Genomic DNA, 14,796 nt, shown 5'->3' on the forward strand with positions numbered 1-14,796 from the left:
CAGCACTCTAGGAGGCTAAAGCATGGGAACTATAAGTTCAAACCCAGCCTGGGTAACTCAGTGATTTAACAAGACTCTGCTTCAAAATTTCAAAAAAAAAAAAAGAAAAACAGGCTAGTGATGATGCAGCTCAGTACAAAGGCCCTGGGTTCAATCCCCAGAACCCCCCCCTCCCGAAAAGACGTAAGCCAGCCAGTGGTTTTCACTCACCTGTCTTTCTGTTTCCTTTGGATCCGACCACTTCTCCATTGATGCCACCAGCATCTGAAGATACTGAATTGTCTTCCTGTCTAGATAAATACTGTCTGGTTTGCTCACAAAGCAAAAAATTGTTTCCATTTCCATTCTCTGGACTTTTCAATCTGAAATTAGGATGGTTATGATGTCCTCCAGGAGTTCTTAAAGAATCGTGTGATGGAAGCTTGACTTCATCTTTTTCAAAATTAGGCTCTGTCATTTGACAAACAGATGCTTCCAAGTTTCTTGACATCATATGAAGTGGTAATTTAATATTCACAGAAGTCTAAGGAAAGAAATATATTTAAGAAGCAACTCTGAATTACAAAAGCAGAACTGCAGGCACAGATGACTTCTTTCAAAGATTTACGTAAGAGGTAATTCCCATAAACTATTCCAAAGCACATTTAACTCTGACATTAAAACTCGGCTTAAAGGCACAAGAAAAGAAAATTTCTCTATGGATAACTACAAGCTTCAAGTTTAAAAGAATTCACCATCAGACCAACAAGAGACATTTAAGAACTAATCTCAGAGTTCCACACCATTGCTTACAATCAAGAGCTTCTGAAGCATGAGGAATAAAAAAGGTCTTTCATGTTTTAAAAGAAATTTTTTTCAATCTAAAACCTACACTTTACTGTGAGATACAATAGAAGCTATTGTTTAAATCAGGTCATCACCTACCTTTCTACCCTCTCAGAACCCCTCTACCTTCTACTTTATGCTACACCAGTACCCAGAATGCCTTCACTTTCCCACCTGCCTCATCAAACCCACTCATCTTTGATGACTCGTCTCAGCTGACCCCTATTCTCTCTGGTTTTCTCAAACAGCCTGTTTTGATAATCTCCAGCTGAATTTCCATAGTTTACAACTTGTGCTTATTTTCCTTTTAGGATCATATCTCTGTGCACCTTTAGTGGAAAATAAAGACATTATTGCATGCTTTCATGTTTAATTTGTTGCAAAGTGCCTCAGAGAAACTATCGAGAAATGATGGTGGCTTGTGGATTTTTTTATTACTCTTCGAGAATAGTAAGCTTCCTGTCCCTGGGAACCATCTAAAGTAAACAAACAACTGTTTTTTTAAAGTAGTGGCTAGTTTTATCTGTAAACTGGATGCAAAATTTCTACCTATTCTCCTTACTCAGAGGATAAAGTTTGTTAAAGAGAACTGAAACTAAAGAACAATGCTTAAGGGTCAGGGATTTAGCTCAGTGGTTCTGCCACCTTCCTCGCACGCGCAAGGTCCCAAGTTTGATCCCCGGTACCAAAAAACCAGAAAAATGCTTAAATTGTTTTTGGGTTTTTTTGGTACCGGGGATCGAACTTGGGATTAAATTGTTGTTTAACACGGTCTTGAACAAAAAATAAAATTTTGCCTCTCACTCTCACACAACTGCCTCATTTTTTGTTTCAGAAATTAGGTCTAGCTTAATCCAGTAATAATCCATAAAAGATAAAATTTAAAAAAGAAACACATAGGCACACTCAAAAGGAGTAGCACTCTCAGTAGGCCAGATTCTGGGAGGATCCCTAACAGAAGATCCCCAAGCCTGCAATCGTGGCGGGAGACTCTGCAGCTGCCGAGGACAATGCACCTGTACTAACAAGCCCAACTAATTCAAAGGAACAGGTTGAGAGCCACAGTATTGGATCTAATGGGGGGCGGGGGGCTGACATGTCAAATTACAAAGGAAATAACCTTGACAGTGGTGGTGAGGATGAACACTATGAGCACTGAGTGACTCTAGCTCTGTACAAGAAATACTGTGCATCAAAATATTAGAATAGAATCACAATGCCTAAACTGAAAACATCAAGTAAGATGACAGAACCAAGCCCAAGTCATCACTGGGTTAGTCTCAATTAGAAGACAGAGAGAGATGGAAGGAGAAAAACATCCAGTTAGATGTTATTCACAAAATGTACATATATAATAAATGTACAGTTAGGTTGAAAATAAAAGGCTAAAACAGATCCTATGCAAATAACCAAAATTAAGGTGGAATGTTAGTTTTAACAGTAGATAAAAGAGAATTCAAGGCAGAAAATACTGAGACAAAACACACACACACACACACACACACACACACACTTACTTTACATGGATATAAGAAACACTCTAAGGAAAAACAGAGCAGTAGCCAGGAATGTGAGTCAAAATAGTGTCACTCTGAGATGAAGGAAGCAAAACTGGATGAGAAATTCAATCTACAGTGATAAAGACATGGCTACCTTAGACACACACTGAGAAAAGAGAAAACAAGCAGTGATGTGGAGTATTTGAGTAACAAAATTAACTTGATCTAACAGGTATCAATACAACAGTATTTACCTTCCCACTGAGCATATAATAAAACAGAGACCACATTAACTCCAAAAACCCTAAGTATCATATAGGCCACATCCCTTCGTCACAATATATGTGTATGTGAAGGGTTTTGCTGCTATTTTTTGAAGTGGCAAATATCACAAAGGAAATGACAGCAAACATGACTACAAAAACAATTAAAACTTCATGAAAATGAGTTAAACAGGCTAGGAAATAAGTATCACCATGAAGATGACAAATTTGCTATCTTTTCAAACGTGAGATAAATACTAAAAACATCAGGATACTGTAGCAGACACTATGCTTGACTGACACGACTGCCATTTTCAGTCTGCCCACTATTATTTGGTTTGCCCACCATTATTATTAATCCTGCCCACAGTCAAAGTTCTTCTGGTGAGACTTCTAAGAAAGCTCCACCCTTTTTTTTTGGTACCGGGATCGAACTCGGGTCCTTGCGCTTGCGCAGCAGGTGGCAAAACCACTGAGCTAAATCCCCGGCCCTTGGCAACTCTGTTTCTAAAAATTATCTTATTAAAATAATCCAAAGTACAAAAACATACTATATGTACAATTTCATGTACAAATGTATGTTATTTTAAAAAACAAAGAGGGAGAGAGCTATGATACCTCTTCTAGACAAAATACTAAACTACCATTTAGAATACTAGTTTCCAAACAAATTGTAAAATGTCTGTTACAATACAAATGGGAAAATCAGAAAAAAATCCTGTATACTCAATATAATTATATCTGCAAAGGAACTGCATGTTAAAATGAATGAAATTCACTAAATTTTAAATAATAATGAATATTCTGGAGGTGACATGATAAGGAAATAATTTTGTCTTTTTCACTGTATGAATTGTATCTAGGATAAACTGCTTTTTATAGAAAAAGTATCTTTTTTTCCCAAAAATGCGTTTACTTAATTCTAACCCAAGTAAAGAGACCATAGTAGTAGCTAAACCATAAAATTAAGCATACAGTCACCATCTCCTCAAAACAGTGGCTCCAGAGACAGTTTTTCCTAACTTGTCTTGATCTATGAGGCTGCCAGTTAATCCAGGCAGCTCCTTACCACCTTGTATCACTGTTACTTATGGATAGGTTTGTCTTCTGAGTTACTTCAAGTTGCTTAAATGTGGGAACCATGTCTTATTTCAAAAAATTTTTAAAAACACCTTGATTTCCCACAGCAACCAGTATGGTGTTTTGTACAATGAGACGTTCAAAATAAATTTGTATGATAAAAACTATTTTATATTTTCATGACAACCTGGACAGGGAAAATAAAACTCACTGATGAAACAGCATTATAGCAGTCTTAAAGGAAGAATTAGATTATGTCATATTCACTGAAATTTAGGAGTAAAACCTCATGCCTTGCACCAGCTCTTCTCAAATCCAAAAGTCTGTAAATATATTTGACCTTAATAACATAGATCTTAGACTCACTGTAAAACAGCATTTAGAGTAGCAAGTAAATAGAATTTACACTTAAAAGAATGTCCACCTGTGGTGAAATGTTTCAGTTTGAAGGATACCTTTCTGTCCCACTCTATTCAGAAATTCCCATTACAATGCCCAGGCAAATACACATTCAGACCTATTTGCTTCAAACTTTCTTTTATTTGGGGACAGTTAACGGATATATGTATACGTTTTCTTCCCAACTGAACCTCTGTTGCTGCCTGCGACCACTTTTCAATCCTCGGAGACAGCCACGATATCCCCTTTGCTCCAGGTTTTTCACCTCATGATACAATGCCTTCTAAATTCTGCACAATTCTAGACTTTCTCTAGTCAGAGACCCTCCCACACACTTCACTCAAAAGTGAGGACAAAATTTCAGATGTGGCCTGATGGCCAGAAAACAGCAAAGTCACTACATCCCAGACTTCAAACATTGGCAGCCAGGACTGTTTTGAGTTCAAATGAAATTCTCAGTCACCTACAATCTTTTGGAACTTAATTTCCTAATCCATCACACCACTGTACTGACACTTTTCTTTCGATTTATAGATCTATAATTTTTTAAATGGTACATGGGATTGAACTCACGGACTTGTGCTTGCTAGGCAAGCACTCTACCACTGAACTACATCCCCAGCTCTCTCCTTTTATTTACTCATTTTAAATGTTTCACTAAATTGTTCAGGCTGGTGTCTAATTTATAATCCTCTTGACTGAGCCTCTCAAATAGCAGTAATTGTAAGTGTGTACCACTGAGGTCGGCTGAGTTCTATAAATTTTAACACATACATAAATTTATGTGTAAGCACCATATCAGGACACAAAGAGCCTTTTAAATTTGAATTTTGACATTAAAAGCACCTGCAAGACTGCATGTACAATTTACATACTAAACCTTATCCTACGTTAACCACCTAGCATACCTGAATCTCAAGTGGGATCCTTAAATTCTTAGGTTTGGGAATCACTAATTTCTCTGGTATGACTGCCAAAAAAGAGGCCTAAAAGAGATGAGAGCTCAAGCTCCCTCACTGAGGCTCTGTCCCCTCCATTCTCTCTGCCCTGTGAATACTCAGGGAGAAGGCTATCTAGGGAGACCATCACCCCAGTTCAACCATTTTTGCCTGACACCATGATTTCAAACTTCCAGCCTCCATAACTGTGAGAATTAAATGTGTCCTCAGCCAGGCCTCTGTGCTTCATGTTTTGACCAAAGGATGTAACGCCCCCTAGGGGCAGACCCTCTTTCCTTCCCTTGGAATTCTATTCCTGTCCCTCAGGCTGTTGGGAGCACGCTGGATAGGCTCCTGACTGTCAAGTAAGCCCTGTTTTCTCTCTAGGAGGCCAGAACCTAGAGGACAGAACAAATCCCCAGTGAGTTAATTCTCTTAATAACAAGAGTGACTACAGAGATATTTAACTGTAATGAATTTTCTCCTTTACAGTTTGCTTTGAAAGTTCTGCAAGCCTGTAATCCCAAGACTCTGGGAGGGTGAGGCCACGGTCACAAATTCAAGCCTAGCCTAGGCACTAGTGACTTAGTAAGACACTGTCTCAGAGAAAGGTGTGTGTGTGGGGGGCTGGGGATGTAGCTCAGTGTGGAGACCCTCGGTTCAATCCCCATAAATGAAAAAAAAAAGTTTGCTTTTGTCTTTCTGCTAACCTTACACATTCAAGGAGAGTCATTCTACACTGTTTTAAAACTACAAAAAATGTTTCAGTTGAGCATGATCTTTGAACTCAGATCCAAGTCCTACTTTCCCCACTTGGCAATGCTATCTTGAGCTAATCATTTCATCTTTCTAGGATTCAGTGACTGTATAATGTGGGCAGCAGTACTTCCTCCTAAATCCTAAACATGAAGATTAAATGTGACTACCTAAACCACGGAGCACAGTGGCCATTGTTGAAGTATTTAAAGGGTTGGGATTACCAAACTGGGTGTTGCATGCCTGTAATCCCAGCTACTCTGAAGAATGAGGCAGGAGGATTGCAAGTGAAGAGGCCAGTTTGGGTAATTCAGCCAGGCTTCATTTCAAAGTAAAATTTAAAAAGGACTGGGGATGTAGTTCAGTGACAGCTGAGCACTTGCCTAGCACAGGGGAACCCCTGATTTAATCCCCAGTACCACCAAAAAACCCAAACAAAACAAAACAGAACAGAACAAAACAACAAGCTTTCTATTTATTATTTCTATTTTCAGCCCCTACTTTCTACCTCAGTACTAGTGATCCAAAACCAGGGCCTCCAACATGCTACTGCCAAGCGCTCTGCACTGAGCTGCCTCTCCAGCCTTCTACTTTTACACCTACCCTCACATACAAAAAGCTTCCCCCTTATAAGGAACTAGTTGGTACATTTAAAATGCAGGTAATTTGAGTAGTACAGTATTTCTTTGTTCCCCAAAATGAGTGAGGGAATTTGGGAAGTTGAATAACGTGCCCACGCTCAACCCCACCCTGCACCACCCTCAGTTGAGAAGAAAATCCAGGTCAGACTTCTAGCTGTGCTACTCTGCACACAGTGCCCTGGTGTCTCACCGAGGGAAGGAAAAGCACTTGTTCTGACTCCAGAGGCCCAACAGGGCAGATACAGCAGGGGCCCTTGAAAAGCCAACTACCAAGAACAGCAACTGGCACACAGCGGACCAAACACCCGTTAAATAAACCAGCGCCCACTCACATCTACGGGAACTCAGCGGGGCATCTTCCTCTCCTACCTGGTGGGAAAGTCTAGTGCTAATACTGTGTGCACTCTAGCTTTGCAGTTAAACAGAAGCAGGGAATCCACAAACAAGCAGTGCTCTTTCCAAACCCACAGCAGGGCCCCTGCGAGCCTCTGCCCCTCCATCAATACGGAATCCGCCCATCTCAAATTCGTACCCTAGACCTTTCCTCCCCAGCCTGCGTCCCCAGGTCTGCTCTACCTGCCCTTCCGTCCTTTCTCCACTTCCAGGCCTCGCTCGAGTTCCAGGCCCAACTTGAAGGCCCGCTCGCCCGCTCTCAACGTCCAGTGCCCAACGCCCGCCCACCAGCGCTCACAGCCCGGTGGCCTTCAGGCTGCCCCCACCCTACCCTGGCGCCTGGGAACCCAGACCTGCAAAGTGGTGGGAGCACCGCCGACCCGACCGTCTTCGAAGCCTAGGGGTGATGGCGGCTGCCAGTGCCAAGACCCTGGGGCCAAGTACCCTCCCAAACTCGTCTCGCTTCAAATGCCCAGCTGCGCCTTCCGGATCCTGCGGGCGCCTGCGCAGTCTGCGCCCACGAGCGCCCACGTGCGCCCTCGGAGCGTCCGGATTGCGGGGCGCCCTGCAGTGCTGCAGTTTCCTCCGGAGCACTGCGGAAACCTTGTGCTCGCTTAGATTCCTGTGGGAAGGCAATCCCGGGAGCTCCCAGAGCACATTGTGAACGCAAAGACTTGCCTCTGAAAGTAACGTGAGTTGCTTGAGCCACTTAAGTCTTTCGGCGTTTCCCAAATGAAGCCACCATCTCTGGCCGGTCTTGGAAACTGAAGTTTATGTTCGTTCAGACTTATTTAGGTCTCTCCCCCACCACCGACCCCTTACCTTTTCTGAGCTGGGATCCCATCCAGGATACCGCATTCCATTTTGTTAGCCTGACTTCTTGGGCTCTTCTTGATGGTTACACTTTTTCAGGTTCTCCTTGTGCTGGGGGCCTGACAGTTTCCAGGAGTACTTACTGGTCAGGCTTTTTGTAGGATGCTCCACTCTTGAAATTTGATGTCTTACTAATGTAGGAATGGAGTTACGGGTTATTGGAAGGAAGAGGTAAAGTGAGGTTTTCGTTGTATCATGTCACACGTACCCCCTATGCACAGGATTTATGACGATGTTGGATCCGACCATCTTGCTGAGACAGTGATTGCTAGAATTCGCTACTGTAGTTACCTCCCTTCCACAGCAAATACATCAGAAGGAAGCCCTTATGTGAAGCCCACATCCGAATAGGATGCCATCAACATGTCCTAGGCTAACTTATACATTTCTTGTTCCCAACTTGCAACCAGACCCCCTAACTTTGCAGTCCACGTAACTTTTAGTGGGAAATGATAGTCAATTCCATAGTCTGGAGAGCAGGGTGTGTCCTGGTTGGTCCTTCTTGTAGGCCTTGGGGGGGGGTACCGGGGATCGAACTCGGGTCCTTGCGCTTGTGCAGCAGGCAGCGAAACCACTGAGCTAAATCCCCAGCCCCTTGTAGGCCTTTTTAATAGGTACACTTACTGCCCGCCTACTCCCATGCTGGACATCAAACCCGAAGTCTCTAACAAGTTAGGCAAGTCCTCTACCACGGAGCTGCACTCCCAGCCCTGAACTTTTTTTTTTTCCTTAAATTCTTTTATTGGTACATTTTAGGTATACACTGCGTTTACATTTATCATTGGTTGCTTGCACCTGTACATGATGTAGCTTGGTTCTTATTTTTCCCCATTTCCTGTGCTCCTTTCACCCCCTCCACCCTTCCCTATTTACAAAGACTTTGTTTCCATTTTTTCCTTTTCTCATAATTTTTCCTTTCCCTTCTTTCCTTTCCCCTACCCCTCCCACTTCCCCTACCCCTTTGGACCTTTTCTTCTTATTTCACATGATCAATTCTTTTTAATCATCTCAATCCTTATTTACACTTTCAGTTTCTCACACTAGAGAAACTATTTGGTATTTACACATGTGTGTTCTATTTATTTCACTTAAGAGTATGGCTTCAATATGCATCCATTTAGCTAATGTCTAGTTTCTCGTTCTTAATGGCTGAGTAGTACTCCATTTTATAAAAAAAAATCTATTCAGTTTCCGGTTGATGGACACTTTCGAACTTCTTAAATAAATAAAAAGCATCATGAGCTCATTCTGATATTTCTAAATTCAAACACAAGATGGTAGTACCTTTTCCTTAATTTTATATTTTTTATAGTGAAAAACTTGGTTCTCAAAGACATATGTTTAATACCAATTATAAGTTCAGAAATAAATTTCAGAAATAATCCTCATTGCTGGCAAAATGAGTACTGAAACTAAAAGAAACTAGTTTCTTTTTTTTTCTCCTTGTAATAATATACCTCACTAGGATTGTTTGGTTGATATATTGTTGTAAAGCTAAATCATCTCTTCACTGTCACAAACATTCTAATTTCAACGTGTGTTTTAATACAGGACCTTCATTCGAAGAGGGAGATACCATTTCTTGAAGGGGACACAAGTATAGAGTTACACAGCTTTGTAATTTTTCCCAGCAGTTAGTATGAAAGAAACTTAACAGAACGGTATTATTCTGCTTCACAAACTGTGACACATCTGAATTAACTATTTTCACTCAGAAGCTCTGCTCAAGAGATCGCAAACCAAAGAACGTCGTTTCACTGGTGGAAGACTCGCAGTCTCCTGCGGGCCGATCCTGGCAATTGCATCTAGTAGCCTTTAGGTATTTGCCGTCCTCGCGCCGCCGAGCCCACGGCAGGAGACCCAGGCGCCGAGTTTATTAGCAAACAGTGGTAGTAGCCGCCCCTCGGAGAAGACGAACTCGGGCGTTTCGGAACCTCCAGAGGACTCCTGTAGATAGATATTTTATGGAACGGACAGGTAGGCTGCCCGCCGACCCCGCCCACCACGTCAGGTGAAGTGTTTGCGCCTCAGCGCCCGGAAGCCAGTTTCGAATTCTTTTATTATTTTATACCCTTGACTCATAAGAGGATGGGCCAAAGGGTGAGGAAGGACAATGTCCAGTGCGTGATTCCCACTGAAAGAAATCAGCCACTTGGGTCGGGAGAGGCGTGAGCCGTCGGACTGGACTGCGGGCAGAGCCGGCTGACCAGGACCGGGGGCGGCGTGGCCCAGCGAGGCGGAGCGCGGAGCCAGTCCTCCCCGGGCTGGGAGGCTGGAAGCTGCGCTGCGCTGGCCCCGCCCACTGCGGACAGGTTACCCCGGAGCTCCAGGTGCTTTGCGTCACGCCTTCCGCGCCGCGGCGATTGGCTTATCCAGGAAGCCCCGCCCCCTCAGCTGTAGCCGGGCCGGCTTCGGCGGCGCCGCCATCTTTGTTGATGTGTCAGCTCCGCGGGGGTTTTGGCCGGCGGCGGCGGCGGCGGAGAGAGCTAGGGAATTGTCTCGATCCTCTCTGCTTTCTTTTCCACCCACTCGTCTGCGGGTCCCCGCCATGGAAAAGTTGAACCCTGCGCCGGGGCGCCAGAGGTCCCGCTAGGGTGCGGCCTGAGGCTTGGAGGAGCGCGGTGAGTGCCTGAGGGACTGGCGAGGCGCGGGCTGGGCTGTCGACCTCTCGAGCAGCCCAGCGGCCCCCGGCGGGGACGAGCCGCCTCCTGCCTCGCCTCCCCTCCCGGTTCTCGCGGGGAGAGGGATTAAGACTTAGGCCGGAGGGCGCTCCGGCGTCCCGTCCTCTCCGCAGCCCCTGCCCTCCGCGCCTTCCTCTCTCGAGGCGCGGAGACGGGCGGCGGGGCCTCGGGAGCTGCGCTTAGGGACCGACCGAATCGGGGCCGACTGCCTGGGCTGCAGCTGGGAATCGCTCAGCTCTACCTGCCTGCTCGGGGCTTTTTGATAGACTCAGTCACCTGTTTCACTTTTCGTTTTGAAGTTGGCAGTGTGTGTGTGTTTAATGCCGTGGCGACTTTTTATTTCCTTCCAAACACTTCCATTACTGTGCTTTTAAGTTGCTTGCAAGTGATTCTTTGGGGTTGTGATAAGAGGTAGTACTATTCTGTTTTTGTTACCCCTCTTTTTTTTCTTTTTTTTTTTTTTACAAGGACATCGAGGCATTTCATAAACTTTAGTTGTAAGGAAGGAATTTCAAATCTTTTATCTCCACCAAACGTGTGAATCGTTCTCAAGTAGCAGTCCTGAGGAAGAGTGTAGATGTAATTAGCGCTCGACTGTTAACATTTTAAGCAACTTCAGTAAATATTCACATCTTGACTTTGTTAGGAAGCCTAGACCTGCAGTCAGATTATCTCAGAATCTTCTTTGGCATGAAGCATATAGTAAAAATATGTTGCAAGGGGCCGCCGGGTCCTTCGCAGTTTTCTCTGCGTGTGCATCATGTTCCTTTGATGCCCAGCGTTTTTATTTCTTCCAAAATGATAGGCTGGGTGATTTTCTAAGAAAAATGTGTAGCAAATCAGTGAAACAATGCCTCAAGAGGGGTGCTGGTAGTCATTAAAAGAAAAATTAATCTACTGTAAATGTTTAGGTATGTTAGCTGTGGGTGTGGCTTTCCCTATTATTAACTCCCAATTGTTAACCTTTACATTTGCAGTGTTGATCTTTGGGAAAAGATAGTTTCCAGAGACATTGGTAGTAAAGTTGAGGTATCTCTGCATAAAGCGCACACTTCCCTGGGCAGCTCCATATTTTTTCGTTTTTAAACCATCATTAGACTAACAAACAATGATTGGTCTGGTTTTTTTCTTTCTTTTTGTGTTATCTGAAATACTGGCTAGATCATAAATCTTTCAGTATTAAAAATTGAAATTTTCCCTCTTTTAAATTAAACTTAATGCCTGTTGTTGTAATCACTTGAATACATTTTGCTTCCCCCTCTGTCAGTCCCACTCTCTGCTGGGGATTGAACCCAGGATTTTGCTCAACCAAGTGCTCCTGCTCAAATTCCATTTTATAGTATGATAGGTATAATTAGTGAAAAGCATCTCCCAGAAGATGTATGGGTTATGTATTTTTTTAAGGCCTCACCTGGATAACTTCATGTAGACTTAAAGTTTCTTTAAACAGTAGAGATTCCATAGAATGTAAACATAGAATAAACATAGAGATTCCGTTGGCATTTCAGAATCTTTATTTTTTGCGAATTGAAAAGTTGCTGGCATGTGGCACAGTGACCATTCTAACCTTTGAGTTCCTTCATCCATAAAGGGCAGCCCTTTGATGCTGTACAATGCCAGCATAGCTAATTATAATTTCTTAGTATATTCATTTAAAAATCATATGTTTATAGCTACATGCTGACATTGTAAACCAGTGCAGTGCATTCAACTTTTTAGGGAAGACATAGTAGATTGAAGCATGAAAGCAGCTGTAGTTAGAAATTTAGAAAACCATCTTTCCCTTTGTAAAATGATAGGTAATATGCCCTAGCTTCCCAAAGTCACCTAATAGTTTCAAGTTAAAGTAAGAATCCTTAACTTGAAGTTCTGGGTTTTTTCTTTTAATAAAATGTAAGTTTTTCTTTTATGATTTTTTTGAGACAGAATCTAGCTATGTATTCAGAAAGACCTTGAACTTCACAGTGATCCTCCTGTGTCAGCCTCTTGAGTGCTGGGATTATAGGCATGCCTTGAGACCTCCAGCTCTTTTATCTCTGTCTTTTAAGTAAAGCCAATTTTTTAATGTTCCCTTGACATAAATAGGCTTACAATATATTGTGAATGTTATATTTAGTATTCATTTTAGGGACAGAAGTGTGATCATAGATAAAATCTACAAACCATTTTCTGATTTTTTTTATACTTCTTCTTTGAATTTTCTCAGCTACTGAGATTTAAAAATATTTGAGCTAAGAAGTAAACAAAAGAAAAAAATGGAGTAAAGGTGTAATAAGATACCAAGAGGCATTTGTCTGTTACTAAGAGTTCTTCATCCATAAACTAAAGCATCTACTATAGTATTACATAGTAAGTGCTAATGAATAATTTAACTTTTTTTGAAACTGTCACATCAAATTAACCAAACCCAGGTTAAAAGTAGCTTCAAATTGTAAATATTAACCAAAACTCTTTAGTGTAAAGCAAACTTGGAACTTGTATTTAGTTATTATCTTTTCATTTTATCCTCCTTTTAGTTTCCAGATTTGGAAGAAAGTTACTGAAAATACTTTAATATTTTCTTAAGTTCATTAAAGTACAAATGATGAGATCTTTACACATAGCTTCAACTTCAAATTCTATATCAATTACTTTCTGGCATAATATTTAACAAGTTATTAGAGGTATGTAAATTGTATGGATCTAATATACCAAACCAATAATATGACATACATAACTTAATAATGTGATATAGGGCCCTCTTTCTCCTGGACTCTTGATGGCCCACCATTTCTTTTTCTTGTTATCTTGTCAGAGGAGTTAGTAGCTGATTGGGGTTCCTGCTGCGTCTATTACGCTGAGTCTTTTTAAAAAACATCTCTGTGTGTATGCGATATAATGTACATATCATAAAATTCACACTAGCCTGAGTCTTAGGTGGAAAGCTAAAGAATCCCTACAGGGATAATTGAGTTTGGCCTCATGTAACACTTTTCAAAGTGGTAAACTGAAGGAACTTTTTAAAATGGCATGTTGCACATAAATGAAATGCAATAAAGTAAAGTTAAATTTTACACCAAAGCTTAGTATGTGACTACTGTACTTTAAAAGTTCTTTCTTGGGGTGGGGATTTAGCTCAGTGGCGCTGTGCTTACATTGTAAGCGCAAGGTCCCGAGTTCCATCCCCAGTACCAGAAAAAAAGTTTTTTCTTCCTTTTTGTAGATTGTAGAACTATAGTTCTTTGAAATAGCTCAGTGTTTATCTTTTAAAAGTAGAATTTGAGGGCTGGGGATTTAACTCAGTGGTTTCGCTGCCTGCTCAGCAGGCACAAGGACCTGAGTTTGATCCCCGGTACCAAAAACTAAAAGTAGAATTTGATTGGTATAAATTCATCTTACATGAAATTTTGGTGTCAGGTATTTTCATCATAGGAAACAAGGGATTTTGTGTACTATAGGTTCTTTTTTGTTTTATTTAAAAAATTTTTAACCAAGATTTCTTTTTAAAGTTTATGTATACTGTATGAAAACAAGTTACTTGGGGGTTGTGAGCAGATGATACCAGACTGTATGAGTGGTTTTTTACAATTTGGCTTTTGCTTCTGCCCACCCCCCCATATCCCAGCCCTTTTTATTTCTGTTTTTAAGTTTTGAGACAAAATTACCAAGTTGCCCAGGTTGGGCTTGAACTTGTGATACTCCTGCATCACCCTCCCTAAGTGTTGGGTTATAGGCGTGAGCTGCTGAGCCCAGACTGCTTCTGACTTTAACTGCCATGTCAGAATCTTACTATTCTTTTGTGTATGCTACTTTCAAAATGGATTTGCGAAATATGTAAAAAGCCTCTTGATTTGTTTACACTTTCCTACAGTTAGACAGCAAACCATTATTTTGGAGAACAGGACAGGTCTCACAGGCACCTTTTGCTTATTTGATTCATATTATTTGAGAAGTATGTAGCTGTATTATTTGGGGGACCTGAATGGTACTATTTATAATTTAAAACTTGTAGTTTGTTGTGTAAAATACTATGCCGAACTAACTCAGGCTTTTCTATTGGACTTAAAAGCACTTGACCTTTTTTTTTCCTTATAGTTTCTGGTGGAACACTGACAGATCTTAAACTACTTAACATTAAAATACATGCTGTATAAACTATAATGTTTTAATGTTTATTGGCCGCAGAACATTAATGAGTAAAAGATTTAATGTAGTACTTATGTATTGGTCCACTGTACATTTTATTACTGCAATGTTCCCACCACCTAAAACAAAGCTTGTGCAAAACAGATGCTCAGTACATATTTAGTGAATGAATGAATTAATATTTACTTTGGGAATTATTTCTAACTTGATACCTTTGAGCCTTGTTTATTTGATAATCTGTTACCAAATATCTGTAGATTGGATTTATTTGATTTGTGGTTTTTAAAGTAACCCTGAAGTTTTCTGGTTGTATAGTGCTAATT

At 41.4% G+C, this 14,796-nt stretch overlaps 2 protein-coding genes across 5 annotated transcripts in view; one reads left to right on the forward strand and one right to left on the reverse strand.

The window, feature by feature from the left end:
- Tdrd1 (tudor domain containing 1) overlaps window positions 1–7,307 on the reverse strand; it is a 48,688-nt gene extending 41,381 nt beyond the window's left edge. For all 4 annotated transcript variants that reach the window (XM_087185270.1, XM_087185267.1, XM_087185271.1 and 1 more), the window contains exons 1-2: window positions 7,148–7,307; window positions 211–523 (exon numbers count right to left, since the gene is read on the reverse strand). In XM_087185270.1, coding sequence (XP_087041396.1) covers window positions 211–493 — 283 coding nt within the window. In that variant the 5' untranslated portion in view covers window positions 494–523; window positions 7,148–7,307. The remainder of the gene's footprint in view (window positions 1–210; window positions 524–7,147) is intronic.
- A 2,756-nt stretch (window positions 7,308–10,063) lies between these two features.
- Ccdc186 (coiled-coil domain containing 186) overlaps window positions 10,064–14,796 on the forward strand; it is a 46,548-nt gene continuing 41,815 nt past the window's right edge. The window contains exon 1 of the mRNA XM_004838881.3: window positions 10,064–10,288. The gene's annotated coding sequence lies outside the window, so the exon portion shown is untranslated. The remainder of the gene's footprint in view (window positions 10,289–14,796) is intronic.

This window comes from Heterocephalus glaber, unplaced genomic scaffold (assembly GCF_053883595.1).
Source record: "Heterocephalus glaber isolate CG9 unplaced genomic scaffold, H.glaber_assembly_v1.0 deba00001497, whole genome shotgun sequence".
Taxonomy (NCBI): Eukaryota; Metazoa; Chordata; class Mammalia; order Rodentia; family Bathyergidae; genus Heterocephalus; species Heterocephalus glaber.